This window comes from Nyctibius grandis, chromosome 4 (assembly GCF_013368605.1).
Source record: "Nyctibius grandis isolate bNycGra1 chromosome 4, bNycGra1.pri, whole genome shotgun sequence".
Taxonomy (NCBI): Eukaryota; Metazoa; Chordata; class Aves; order Nyctibiiformes; family Nyctibiidae; genus Nyctibius; species Nyctibius grandis.
Genome location: NC_090661.1, coordinates 77,748,501 through 77,763,312, shown reverse-complemented (window position 1 = coordinate 77,763,312; position 14,812 = coordinate 77,748,501). Strand labels below are relative to the sequence as shown.

General features: G+C 41.9%; 1 protein-coding gene across 8 annotated transcripts in view; it reads left to right on the top strand.

Annotated features, from left to right (window-relative positions):
- ZMIZ1 (zinc finger MIZ-type containing 1) overlaps positions 1 to 14,812 on the top strand; it is a 367,249-nt gene that overhangs the window by 310,302 nt on the left and 42,135 nt on the right. For all 8 annotated transcript variants that reach the window (XM_068399476.1, XM_068399478.1, XM_068399482.1 and 5 more), the window contains one exon: positions 3,079 to 3,223. In XM_068399476.1, the coding sequence (XP_068255577.1) occupies positions 3,079 to 3,223 (145 nt within the window). The remainder of the gene's footprint in view (positions 1 to 3,078; positions 3,224 to 14,812) is intronic.

The following is a 14,812-nucleotide window of genomic DNA, read 5'->3' as shown; positions in this document are numbered from 1 at the left end:
TGAGTGTAAATGAGTTGAGATGCGCCTAATACTGTCAGCATAAAAAGCAGTAACTGAGTACACTAAAGATGAATAGTGTAATCTGTAAATTCATTTTGAGTTTGTTTCATCTTGCTTGAATAGTCCAGGAAGTGATGTTCTCCAGAAGCCAGCTGTACCAGAGGGGGGGTGTGTGTGTGTATATATTCATCTTACCAAGCGGAGAGCAGAGCAGTGGAGGTGGAATGGGGCAGGGGAGAAGGGAGGTCGCCTGGCCCAGCATTTCCAGTAGAGGAGAGCAGACTCTATTAGAGGGGATCTTGCTCCTGCTAACCAGGATAGAGGGGGACTGGTAACTCCTAAGGCAGCTACAAACAGCTCTGTTTTCATTCTGTGCACAAACACTGATGCAGGGAAGAGAGTGATTATTATACATGGTACATGAGTTGAAATGTCCTGAGGGAGGAAAGGTTAAACCTCTCGTAATGAGTGCTGTGATAGTGATAGCAATGAGTAGATTTGTTACATTTTATACCTGTAGTCTCTTAGTTTCTAAAAACATGAGTCCTCTCTAGATAACTCGTACAATGAAACCGTCCAGCTTATCTTGAGGACCTCTTTGTTCTTTGATGGTTTACATTTCACCTTTATAAATGTGTGTATTGGATATTGGTAATAATAACAACTCATTAAGATTTTTTCTTTCATTTTCTTCTCTTCACCTCACCAAAGCAGTGCACTCTCATTGGCACATTACTTTTCTGGGAGTTACTCTGCTTTTTTCCCAAGCAGGTTTGGCTTTTGTTTGCAGATTCATGCCCTCAGACCCATCGGGTTGTTGCTTTTTATCTTATTTGTCAAGTGCATGTAGGTGTGCAGAAGGAGCAGCTCCCTCCTCCCATCAAAGCCTCGTTTAAGATGGACGATTTCCATTTGACACCATAGTAATTACACTCGGCTGAGGAGGTGCTCAGCATCCACTATTACTCTGCGACGGCTGCGTTTAGCGTTCGGCAGAACACCTTGTTCGTGTTTCTCAGAGCTCAAGTGGCTATGGTGCATGGGCAGAAACGCCGCAAGGCAGGGATTGTATCTCCAGGCGGCTGGAAAAGGGGGAGGGGGGCCTTTGTCACTGGCACGTTAGTAATGATATGCCAGGGATAAAAGGTGAGTATAATTTGATCAAATGCTTGTTGACAGATTCCTTGGCTAATAGAGAAGCAGCTTAGACTGACACTCATTGCTGGAACATTTCACAGAGCTCGGGGGAATGCTTTCTGTGGGCTACATGTGAGGCTGACAATTTCCAAGTGACCGTATTTAGTTACATAAAGAAGCGGTGTCCCCTTTTTGTCACAGCAGAGCTCTAAAATGCCTCCCTAAACACTACTCTTGACCTTCCACTTGATAAATGCAATGAAATTACTACCCCTCCTTTGTCCAAATGTGTGATTAATTCACAGGAATGGCCTGGGCTTCAAGTGTTTTTCTTGTGTGGCCATTAAACTTAGAAATTCCAATTGTTTCTCGTACTGAAAAATCCCATTCTTGGCAAAACAGGTTCCTTTTTTTCCCCTACAAATATGACTTTACAATTAGTCTCTTCGGAATTTGTTCTACTAAGTATGTGTTAACAGTACCTGGGAGTAGCTACTGGAAAAAGAAGGTGGTGTACCCTGAAATGATAGTTTGCAACTGCTTATGATTATGTAATTTGGTGAAAGACAACCATTAGAAAAATAAGAAATGAAAATAAAAGCCTCTATTTCAGAGAGTTCTGCACTGGTCTCTCTTAAACCAGCAAGCCTAAAATTACATGTAGAAGCTCTCCTGCTGTAAACCGCTGTGGCAACTTGGGTTTTGAGTAGTCTTCTGGTTCTCACCTACTTGTGCAATCTGTTGATTCGTGTTTGGTTCATAACACCTCAGGAAAGTACATAGTTAAAAATTAGATATGAAGCATTTTCTTGTTCTGAGGGTTTTGTGAAGCATACTTTAAAGAAGCCCCTCAAGCGCTTCCACTTGAGAACATTTCTTCAACTGCAGAATTTTGCAATTAGTCTGCGCTTCGTTCTGGTGAAACTCTTCACTGCGTCATACCTTGGTGGCTTTTTACCTGAGCCACTTCTGATGCTGGAATTAAACGAGTGGCTTTGAGGCTCAGTTGGGTGTTACTGGAGGCTTCACTGGAGTGTCTTGGCTGGGTGCACTCACGGGAGCCAGACTTCACCATCAGTCACTTTCTGGAGCTCTGCTTACTGCAAAGTAGGTGGCTGCTGTAACAGGCGCTAGTCTTTTCTGAGTGTGGGTGCGTAAGGGAGAGGCCACGTTTTCAGAGCTAATGACCCCTTTCATGTCTTCAGAGGGAGTTGCAAGCTTTTTGTCCCTCTAGGAAACCTCTGCATCTTCATAGTTCATAAATGTGATTTCCTGTAAGCACAGAATTACCCTCACTGACCAGAAGATTAGGCACATAATGGAAATACACATTTAGGGGTTGTGCTGGGTCAAATACAGATTTAAGTACTTAACTTTGTATCCATACATCAGTGTGGCCATATTCTCCTGTTTATCTATTCAAGATTGGTATCTGATAGAAGTTTTGGAAATGAATTCCTGCACATGAGTTTCTCTTCATGCCTCTCCAATTAAGCTTTTGCACAAGAATAGCCAAACAGAAAAGAGATCTTGTTGTTCTTTGCTCCTCTCTGTGAATGATGTCTTCTGTGTGTTTTTGTTACGTGTCTGTTGATGTGGAATGAATTCTTCCGTGTTTTTTTTCACTCACAACCGCTGTCCCATGTCCTTGTGCCTCATCCATTCTTCATCTCTGTGCCACTCAGCTCAGACAAGTTCTCTTGTGCCTCCTGGGCTGTGCAGAATGTTTGTAACTTGTGTAAAAACATTATAATGATAGCATAGGGCAATTACAGACTCAATTTGATAGGATAATAATGTGAGTGGTGGTTTGTGCACGACCTTTTTACTCCTGGGGTTTGTCTGTTCAGATGTGACTCCTGTTACAGTAGCTTGCTTCTGCACTCGGCTGCACCAGTTCTTCAGTTGTGTGCTTACTGTCGTTATGTTCTGTTTGCGCAGCGCTGCTTTCGTCGTGGTGTGAGGAGCTGGGACGGCTCTTGCTGCTTCGCCACCAGAAAAGCCGGCAGAACGATCCTCCAGGGAAGCTACCCATGCAACCCCCCATGAACTCTATGAGCTCCATGAAACCCACCCTCTCTCATAGGTGAGTCTCAGCCCGGTCCGTAGGAGTGGCAATCTGTACAGATGTACCACGTGACAGATCTGTTAATTAAAATGCTTGTTACCATTGACAGAGGTAGCTACACTGTTTTGTGCACTGAACAGCACTGCTGACAACAGAGGTCTGCAATTACAGCAAGAACTAAATAAACTCAGGTTTTGTCTTTGCTATTGCGTAGTGCATAGTGAAGTGATGTTTCCATCTTCAAATCTGTGCTCAGATCAAGTGGGCTTGCTTTCAAACTTCAAGTTGTGCCCTAGAGAGAAACTTCTACAACATGTCTCTCACCAGACATTTTCCTACTGTTTATTTAAATACAACTGGCTCTTCTTGAGTTGAAAACATTTCACTGATGTTCTGGTCTGTCAGTTGCGTTGGAAATGTATTGTATACAAAGCAATAGTGTAGTGGGTGTAGCCATAGATAGGAGAATGTCCTATTCCACCTTATATCAGGTGAGGATCACAAAGCATTTAGGTTAATTTAGACAAAATGTGGGCGTTAAAGGACACTAGAAGAAGCTGAAGATGTGAAGCTTTTGATTACCAAATTACATAGAGGAACGGTATTTTGTATTTCTCGTCTGCAGAGCCTAGGTCAAGGCAAAAGCTGAAGAATAAGTGTAGACAAGATTAAACATTCCTTTCATGCTTTATGTTTCTGGGAGTTTTTTCCAAGGCTTGCTTTCCCTCAGCATCACATTAAAGAAATCACAAATAGTATAAATTGTTTTTAGTGTAGGGCACTTTTGTTAGTAAAGGCTTATAAGAGTGCGGATGAGGCTAAACTCTTTGTACCTAGATTCTGTGGTAGCATAAGTAACTTGAACTTTTGTGTTAGAATGAAGCTTAGGGGCATCTTTGTACCAGTTCATTTGTATGTGTGAATTGCATATGCATCTGGAAACCACTTATGGTTTTGGGTTGGCTTCTTTTCCTTATTTTTTGTTGTATTTATGGGAAAACCATGCAAACACTATGCCTTTTATTATAGCCCTTGAGAATACAGTCCTTTTTTGTAGTATAACTAATGTAATATCACTGACTTTTCAGAGTAACTGGATTGCCTCTTTTTTCGGTTGCTTATGAAATGATCGATTATTAAAAAAAAAAAAAAACAAACAAAAAAACCAGAAAACCTTCCATTCTAAAATAACTTATTTTTACACCTGGGAGAAGCTTTGCAGAAGCCAAGGTGAAATTAGTGGCCAGTCTGCAGAGAAAGTGTGGTGCAGTGTATATGCTCTCTTAGGTGTAGTTTTGTAGTTTTTAGATGCCTGATTCTCATCTGACCTTTTAGCCTCAGTTCCCCTAGAGTCTATAAAGTAAGGATGAAAGCACGGTTCTGTCTTACAGGGGCTGTGTGCTATATTGCTAGATAAGATAGGCATATCTCTTTTCTTTCATGGAAGTTTTCCACCGAAACTCTGTCACGCATCAAAAAATCCACACTTTCTTCTGCTAAACCAGCATTTCTGGCAATACCAGGTTACCCAATATTCTACCTAATAGTAGAACATCCTGCCCAGTCTGAAACAGTCCATGTAAGTTTCTCTTGAGTATTGCCCTTGAAATGCTTTACTAAGGAAGATACTGGGAGTCAGTTCTAGATAACTGCTGTTTACCTATGAGATGCCCCTCTAGAAACATAATTTATGTGGCATCACTTCTTATCTATAATAGCTGCAGCATCCTCTTAGGGTTTTGGCATACCTGCATCGCTGCTTCAGTGTGTGCTGTTGTCTCATCTGTAATTTAGCCATAACCATGACTGCTCAAAATCTCTCAAGTGGTATGTTAGAATGAAGCATCTTGTGACTCTCCAATGTCTTTTTCCAGCTGGAACTGTTTATTTTCATGGATGTTTCATAATCAGTCTATAAGACAGTAGTGAAGTATGGGGTGAAGAAGAATTGAGTTTTCTGTTTGTTTGAGTTAAACAAAAGATGAAAAGCCATTAAGTACAATCCCAGTGATAAAGCTGTTGATGAAGCAACACTTGTATTTGCATTAGATTACGTTTGGGTCAAAAGCTTAGTATTAAAGTTCACAGTATCTTATATCTAATAAGGTTTTTGTGTGAATTCAAACAAAAAAAAAAGTATGCTTTGCATTTCCTACAAGAAATTAATGTAGCCAGCTGCTTCAAGTTTTGTAGAAGAATTAGATATTAAATTAGAACAACCAAGAGCATATGCAAGAACCCCACGTAGCTTAACAGAGGGAATATAGGATAATGTGTCAGCTGCTGAGTATCACTAGACAAAAAAAAAAACCTTCCCCTACTATCAGCCTATCTCGAGTACTTCACACAGAGCTTTTCTGCTGTTGCTTTTACTAGCAACAAAATTATCCAGAACTCTAGTCAGGGACTAGAATCCCTATGTACCTGGCACTACAGAAACACAGCTGCTCAGTCTCAAAGTTGAAACAGGGCTCGGCTATTTAAAATAAGTTCTGACTCAAGAATGTATCACAGGAACCTAAATCTAAGGATTCATATTTAAGAAACTGTGGGTACATACACTGGAGGGAATTCAGGTCTGGCCTATTTTTAGGGACAACCTTTCATTTTTAAAAAGTTAATTGAGTTGTGGGAGAAAACTGAAGTAGACAGGTGAAGAAGGGTTTTGATAGTGATACTGTTGGTCAAATGCACTTACAGAGAGCAGAATATAAGCTATACAAGGACATGCACACAGGCAACAATGCTTTCAGAGTAGGAACTGTATTGTGCTAATTTCTTTCTAAATTTAGTTTTTATTAACAGAATGATCGAGTGTTGTATATGGAACAAAAATTCAGCGAAATACCTACTTCCTGATGTAGGGCAGTTGGTTGGACTGCAAACTCCTGTGCTTTATGAACAGCATAAGCACTGGTTTCTCAAAACAAAACCCCTTAATCTTATCTTTTTTTTTAAGTCAGTGCAGTGTAACAATAGTTAGCTCAAACTTGAATGAGAGATTCATTGATTTTTTTGGTTGTTTGTTTTTAGACTTTTGTACTGATTCATGTGGGTAAACTTCACTCCTGTACTGAGGACCAGTATGAGACCTATCCACCTCCTTAATCCTGTATAACTGCTAATTTAAGTCCTACTTAAAGGATTTATGGAGGACTTAAGGAGAGCTGGTAGGCTTTGGGCTGGCCCTTCTGCATAGGGGTGAAATTTCATGCTTTATAGCTTGCAGGGAGTAATACAACTTCTTTGTGTTGTAGCTTTCTACTCTGACATAATGTTTGTAATAACAGATACTACTCAAGGTGGCTGATTTTTTACTTTTAAGTGAATTTAAGGTCTTTGGCAAATGCTGTTATGTAAGTACAAATTACTGTCATTATACACCTTCCTTTGCTTCGATCAAGTTCCTACTTAATGCTTCATTGCATTAAGTGGTGGACCTTTACATGTGGATCAAGTTAAATCTTGGTTGAAATGGGTACAGTTTCCATCAATCCCAGCGGGAATTGCACCCTAGTTCAGTTTACGGTGGATCTGACCCATGCAAGCCCTAGGGGGCTTCTCACTTCTTGCATAGCTTGTAGTAAAGCTTACTTTGTCAACAAAAACACCTGAAAATAGACAGCTGTTAGTTGCAGTTTGGTATGTTGTCATGAGCACGTGTCTGGTTCTTACTCTCTTCCCTCTTGCTCCAAATTTTGGTCTTCTGTATTAATTACCAGCTGTCTTGCAGTTAGTGACCAAAGGGTAGTAATGGCTGTATAGGGCAGTCAAGATCGATGACAAATATGAAGATAAAATTATTTTTATCACAAATTACTTAGTGCCAGAGGTTTTTAGAAAATTAAACAGTAGATCAAATTAACTAGTAATTCAATATTACGGTAGGTGCTTTATTTATTGTCATTACTGTTTTATGTTCAGGCAAACGCCATAAATACCTTTTATTGGTTAGACTTGGTTTACAAGGGTGCTTATTCTTAGTGGGTTTTTTGTCCCTTTTTTCTTCTAATTTAAACTGTATGAAGAGCTGAACTTTCAGTATCAGTAGGAGCTCTTGGAAAAGAATGGCAATTCTGTGTCTGAATTTTTACTGGGTGGTTAGGATTGGCTCTTACATCGTTTGTTAAGAATGAGGAATGATCTGGCTATAACGTACCAGTAGCAACAGCGTCAGGGTGGCTGCAAAGGTTGCCGCCTTTTCAGTTTTGCCATCATAGGCAGTCTTGACTGACAGTGATTATCACTTTAAAAATGTCTGGATGAGAGAAATGGTTAAAGTGAAAGGTCAGGTGCAGCATATACACACTTTTATGAAAATGAGCACGTTGTGCGAGTTTTATACATCAGTTTGAAGTCGGGGGTCACTTCATTACGGCTGTGGTGTACAATAACAATCTTTGCAAAAGAATTCAAAACTCTTTAGGTGAAAGATAAGATTGCTTCAAAGCCTTTTCATCTTTCTGTTTGTGAAGTTATGAAATAAATATAATTAGGGACTGAACAGATGGTAAACCCTAATATAAGAGAACATACCCAGTAAAGCAACCTGTATTACTCCTGATTCTGCAAGAGCAGCCTCTCTTTTTCCCTGTCTTCCTTTCTGTCAAGAAATGTTAAAATCCACCATCAGGAGAAAATAAGGGAAAAGTTCAGAATCCAAAAAACGTTTCTGCAGAAGTGCTATTACTTAAATAAAAAAAAACCTCGAGACTTGTTCAGAACAGTATTAAGTAAGGCCTCTGATGCTCTTAAGCACTGTAAAGACAAAACTTACTGCTCAAAAGTACTGCCCCAAGACTTGTTTGCCCATGTTATCCTCGAAGTGAAACCCCTGATACTAGTTTTAGTGCATACACTGATTATGGGGAGGAGGTGAAAGAAAACCTTGAAAGAACGTTGAAGCTAAAAGCAAATTATTAGTACTCTGTAGTTGACAACGGATAATATGTAACCATTAGCTGTTAATAATTAAACCTGTAATATTTTCATGTGAAAAATCTGCATTTCATTTTAGGTGAGATAAGTTTGTGGTCAGTTGTTAGGGTAACAGGAGAGACTGAGACATGATCTCCAAAAACAATAATGGGCAGCTGAACTTCTCTTCAAATATGTATTCTTCATATGCTTGGTAAAAGGTATAGGATAAGGATCGTCTTTTATTGTGTATACAGCATCTTGCACAGATGTGAAAAATAGGGCTTCTGTATTGATTAGAGCCAAAGTGAGTGCTATTGCAATAAGAATAATATGTAGCAACACAAGTACTACTGTGATTTTTTTCTGATAAGCACAGGTACTCTACATTATGTACTCCACATTTTTTCCTCTAAGCATTGTATATACTAGATAAAAAGTTTTGGGGTTTTGTGTTGTGGTTTGTTTTTTTTTTTATTAAAAAGTGTCAGCAAATATTTTTTAAAATCCTGTTAGAGACTAGGCAAGTATTATTTAAGGTGTGTCTGCTGACTGAGGCAAAATCTGACCTTCTCAGGCTTTGCCCTGTCTGTGCTTGTTTTTAAAATACGATAACTAACACCTTTGAAAAGACAGCTGTCATTCTAGTGTTGGGGCCATATTGAACATCCAGTTCCTGAAAATGTCTAATTGATTGCAATTTACTGTTTAGTGATAATCACAATAGTATCATGCTCTTTACTTGAGGGCTGCTCTCAAGAGCAGATGATTCCTGCTGAGTCTAGGTGATTTTCCTCTTCCAGTATGTTGGGAGGGTTCCTTCTGTCACTTGTTCTCAATGAAACCAACTTGTTTCTGATGGCACTGGAGTAAAAAATCATTCAGCTTCAGCAACACCCCTAGTTTTTACCAATTTTGACTGTCAGCATGACAACTGCATGGTGATACTGAAAGCTATATTTTGCCTAGCTCTTTGATGCAAAACTCATTAAAATCATCGTGAGTCTTTTAACTGGATTGAGTACCTTTGGGTAGGGAACATCAGAACAAAGTCAACAGTGCCCATCTACCACTGCAGCGTCAGGTCCACCTGTGAGGTTTAGCAGTCCTTTCTATGCACAGAAAGGCTGGGGGAGTGACAGCCCCTGGCTCAGCACAGGGGGAGTTAGTGCGCGTAGCTGTTTGCTGAGTTGCCCACGCTGTTGCATCCAGCTCCTGCCTGCCTGCCAGGAGGTAACATGCCTTCTAAGCAGGGAGGGAGTTTTAGAGTCTGGCGACATTTTCAATTTTCAGTGGAGTGAAAAAAAAAAATACTGGCATAAATGATGGCAAATGCCTTGTCTTTAAAAAAGATTTTTGTCTTCTTCGGTAATTTGGTAACAGGAATACAGATGTGTATTTTGTCTAAAACCTGATATTTTTCTTGATGCCTTCTCTCTACCCGTATCTGTAATTCATTTACTTAGGTGAAAATCTGACCCTCCACAGGATTTGCCCGTAAATAGATTACAAAAGGGGTGAATTCCTGCTATACGATTTTGTCTTTTTTTTTTTTTTTTTTTTATTCCTGCTATTCCCATACACTTGGGTTCTCAAGTCTCTTTAGTATTGCAATAGGAAGAAAAGGAAATAGTCATTACTATTTGCAGTGGTGGAGAGCTTTTCTAGTGGTTCCTTTAAAATAAAATGGGTTAGAAATTCTTGCTAAAAAATCCCTGACTCGTTTTCGCTGGAGATGACAGCAAAGCCTGCTCAATAGACAGAGCGCATCAACAACCTGTGCAGATGGCTCGGTGACATTAATTAGATCCTGACGGTGCCTTTAGCAGGAATCGCTGGTCTCTTCCCGAGAAGGGGCTGTTCCAGGCATGAGGAATAGCACACCAGCCGGGGCATCTTCTTGAACGTCCTCATCTCCACCAGGCTGAGGATGCGGGGAAGGTACCACGGTCTGTTTATGCTCTCCGTTCCCGCTTACCATGTCAGGGGAGATACGATGTGATGGTTTGTTTGCCCGTGTCACCGTGTCAGCAACAGCATTTCCGAACAACTTTGGCAGGCAGAGTGTCGGAGACGTCTCGGGGAGACGTTTCTCAGACCTGCCCTGTATGATGTGCCACGAAGGGCAGCAGTCCCTCACCGGCGAAGTCATTTGGCCGGAGCCCCTTGCCCGGCCCGGGCTCCCCCGGCCCGGCCCGGCCCGGCCGCTGCCGCCCCCCGCCCGCTCCGCTCCGGGCGCCGCCGCACGGCGCGGGGGCTGCTCGGCGGCCGCCCCCCGCAGCCGCTCCCGTTCCGCCCCGGCCCGGCCCGCCGGTTTGAGCCCGGCCGCGCCTCCGGCGTTGCGGGAGCCGCTGTCGCCCTGGCCCCGGCCGCTGCCCGCGGCTGGCCCCCGGCGCCCCTGCTCCGCGCTCCTCGGTCAGCGCGGAGCCCCCAGCCCGGCTCGCTCCCGGCGAGTTGCGGCGGTGCTGTGCTGCCCCCCTCCCGTCGCCTCCCTCCCCGACGCGCCTCTTGAAGAAAGCGGTTTTTTCTGTTGTCGGGGAGCGTAAATCAGCTTCATCTAAAATCTCGGAAGTGCAAGTCCATCAAATCTTCCTCCTGGCCGCCTGCTACACCTTGCGTGAGTCAGACTGCAGAGCTCCCGGTGCCCTTCTCGCTGTGCGGGGCTGCTCGTGTTTCCCCCTGTCTCAGAGGCAAAAGCAGAAGTGGAATCTGCTCACGCTTTCAGCCGTTCCTTCCCCGGTTGTTGTAGCAGTCGCTGACCTCCAGGCACTATGAATAAACAGCAAAGCTGGGAACAAAAGGAGTCTTCTGGCTGCCATTATCTCACATTAACATAGCAGACGCGCTGCGGTGTGAACAATGCGAGTCTCATTCGCCGATAATCAGCGAGTACCCAGGCATTTGGATTACCAAGGCAACAGGCAATGGTAGAATACTGGGTGGGTGTGTTTTTTATTGTAAAGGAGCAGTCGGATATGGAAACCCAGGTATATTGATAAAGCAGAGCAGAAGGAATGCCTGGTGGCAGGGGGGGACTGAGGGCTCGGGGTTGCATTCCGACACACGTGAGATAAATAAGACATGGATGAAGCAGGTCTGTGCTGTGAGATGCAATAAAGATTAAACTGCATTTGTCAAGCTGAAAACGATCATAAGATAATTTCAGCATTTTGAAAAAGGTAACAGGTGGCATGTTAATAACAGGGCTGTTGCCGGTGGATTTTGTAGCTGTAATCTGGGCTGTAGTAATGCGTTGCATGGTCTACTTGTGTGACAATAGAACTGGGTGTGATGCTTTAATCTTTTTTCCTTTGATCGGATGGATGCTGTAGTCCCATAATGTCAGACGATGGTAACCCCTTCTGCCGCTTCTGAGGCAGGAGCGGATCTCAGTAGCATTTTTGTTTCTTACCTGCATAGCTATGATCGTTTTTTTCCACATGGACAGAAATGAGTTGTGTTATCTCTGTATCTTTGCGTGTGTGCGCACACACGTGTGCGTGGACATATATGAAATCTCTAATGTAGCAGGACTGTGTGTGTATGCGGGGGGGTGTGTGTGTTTGCAGGTTCGGAAACTTATGAATTAATCTAATTATTTCGCCTGATGCATTTTTCTAATTTCAGGGGTTAGAGGTTCAGATGCAGTAACTCTTGCTGAGCAGTGTGGTACTTTGCAGGCATGGCTCTCTAGCTGATGACACTGTGTGTAGAGTAAGGCGCCAGGAAGCAGCAGAAAGCATGTCACAGCCTGACCTGTAGCAACCCAGTGTGAAATGGAAGGCAGCGTTCCCACCTCATGTGGTCATAAGTCATCCAGGCCTCACAGGCCTTGTCAGGACTATAAAGAAAAAGTTAAGGGCTTTCAGCTTCCAGAGGTACTTCATATCTCCTGCTGAACTGCCGGCTGGGTTTTGCCATCTCAGTCTCCAAATGAGCGGCTGTGTCGTGCATACGTGTGTGGCTGCATGAATGGTTATTGTAATAAATGTGTGTGTTGATATTTAAAGGAGCAGAGGCAGGGGGTGATAGACACCTGCTAGCTGCAGGTGCCATCCAAACCACCCAGCTGATAAATGGCTTGCTGCTTTCACCTCTTGACTGCTTCACTTCACCTGCATCTGCTCACCTAGAATGGATTCAGAATGCTTCTGTGTTTTCAAACGGTTTGCTGGAAAACAGCCTTCCTTCTTTTTACAGTGAATTATGAATTTTCTTACCACTTTCAGTCTTCCTCTTCAGTTTACATTGCTCATAGCCTGGTACAGGCAACATCCAGTATTGAAACAACACCTGAGGTAATTCTTTCTTGATAGGGAAGGACTAGGTATGGATCCTCTGTGCATTTGGAGTCGGGAGAATTGAAGCTTTCCAAAGGGTTAGAGAACGTATTCATCTAGTTGGAAAGAGGCAGAAACACCAGACTTGAGAAACTGGGCGGGGGGGATAATTTTTGGAGCTGTATATTTTCTCTGTAAGATCTGAATGTTTGGAGTCATGCCATTAAGAAGCAGAGGGAAATAGTGTCTTGCAGAATGCTTCCAAATTGGCTTTTTTCACTTTTGCATTACATAAAAACACCCAGTGATTTGGATGGGACTTAGTCTTATTTGTTTGTTTAGTGAAATACATGATAGAGCCTTAATTTATGCCAATACTATTTAAACTTCTTCAAATAGTAACACTAAATAGAGGAATGTATTTGAGGAAGTTATGCATCACATAGGCGGCATCAGTCAAAAGTAAATTACTGCTAGCCATCCAAAGCCAGTATTAGTATACAAACTTATTACACCACCCTCTTTTTTTTCCTCATCTTTAATGTAAACGCCATAGGATACCTGTACACAACATCAGCTTATAGTTTGCTTTATGTCAGTGTGTGATGTACAGAGGTAGTTATTCTTCATTTTCTTTACAATATGTCTTCGTATTTCCTTGCTGACTGTAAGTGGTCTTTGTGTCCTTTCTGCATGGGTGTCTCCTTGCTCTGCCATATTCCTCCATGTGAACAGAGAATGGATTGTGTAGAGTGGTTTCTACAGTCTACAGAAAACACAGCACAAAAGGTCAAGGGATAACTTGGTTAAATTTTGTCATGAAAATATTTTAATAGTAATGTGTTTTAATATCTGTTAACTAGACTGAAAACTAATTTTTAAAATGTTTAAGTTGAAACATTTTGGCCAAGCACTTTAGCCATATGAAGATGGTGCATGTATCTCAGCTGGTGAGGCATTGGTTTTGTTCCTTGATGAAAAATCTCAATGAAAAATGAGAAGTCAGTTGTTTCTTTCTAAATATACGGGGTTTTTAAAAAGAAAACAAAAGCAGATCTCTGAAATGTTTTTGATTGCCAGTAAGTAGAAACAAATTTTGGCTTTCAGGTGTTACATTGTTTTTTTCAAAGTAGTAGTCAAGGCCCAGGATATTTTCAGTGGAAATATGACCAGAAATTTAAAAAAAAAAAAACAAAACATTTGATCTGTTATTTATGAATAGATTGTTGGGGATTCCTGCTTATCGAATTGGGAAGAAATTAGCTGAAGTCCTTCCTGGAGCATTTTAGTGTTGCATGAAACTGCTAATAGTATTCCATCTGTTCTTGTGATTTTATTTTAAAGAAGTTGTTATGTTTTGTTTATAGTGATATAAAAATGTGGTGAAATTCATATCCGTTCTGTAACATGAACATACAGAAAAGGCAGTTCAAATTCAGTATTTGCACTGCACAATGCAAAACAGTCATCTTCTTAAATAAGAGTATGCTTAAAATAAGTTTATGGTGGTGCCCTAATCAAGAAGGATTGCTAACTGAATTCATATTAATAATCAAAGCTACATGAGTGGTGTTTATTCGAGAAATCCAAGTAAAACAAAAACTAAACCTGAATGAAAGAAGCTAAGCTGCCTAACTTGTGAGACAATATGGGCTTGAAACGCAGTATTGGTGCTACACTTACCCAGGGCTTTATTTTCTGTTCTGATGGTGGGTTTTGTGATATTTTTCCACTGCAGGTGGATGAGATTTTAGGGCGAGAAGAGGGGTGAGGCAGGAGCAAGGAGCCTTGTTGGGAAATTGTTATGTTTTAGTTTGTATTAAAGTAGTGTCACCTAGAGGCTCCAACCAAGAATACAGCCAAGGGGTGCTGGGCACCCGGAGCGCACACGCGCAGAGGCAGAGCAAGGTGCAGACACGGAGAGGTACCAGCAGGCAAGAACAGATCAGGAGCCCCGAGTTTGGGCTGTATTTGGACTGTTCTGACTTTTGGCTGTGTGCTACTGCAAGGAAGTGTTTGGCCTGGGTAGATCTCAGACACCTCACTCCTTGTAGTCAGATGCTCTCCTCTCTAGGTGTCCATGGGTAACAGAAGAAGTCAGTGTTACACTGGCAATTAGCTGCTCATCTTGGCATCAACTGAAGGAAGTTACTATAGAGTCAGTAAATTTAAAGGACTGTGTGGACTCTGTGTGTGTCAGCTGCCAGTCATGTAGTAATGTTTCTGACTGTGTTTCAGAAACATTAAAGACCCCTGCAAAACTGTAAAGCTGGCTTGAGGGTAAGCAACAGAAACTAGCCACTGGAAGCCCAGTTGTGGGAAACTTGGTGCCAGTGCTTGGAGTGAAAAGGTTTTGTGAGAAGGCCAACATCTGGTGCTTTTCTGCAGTAGATGATAAATTTTCAGTGTT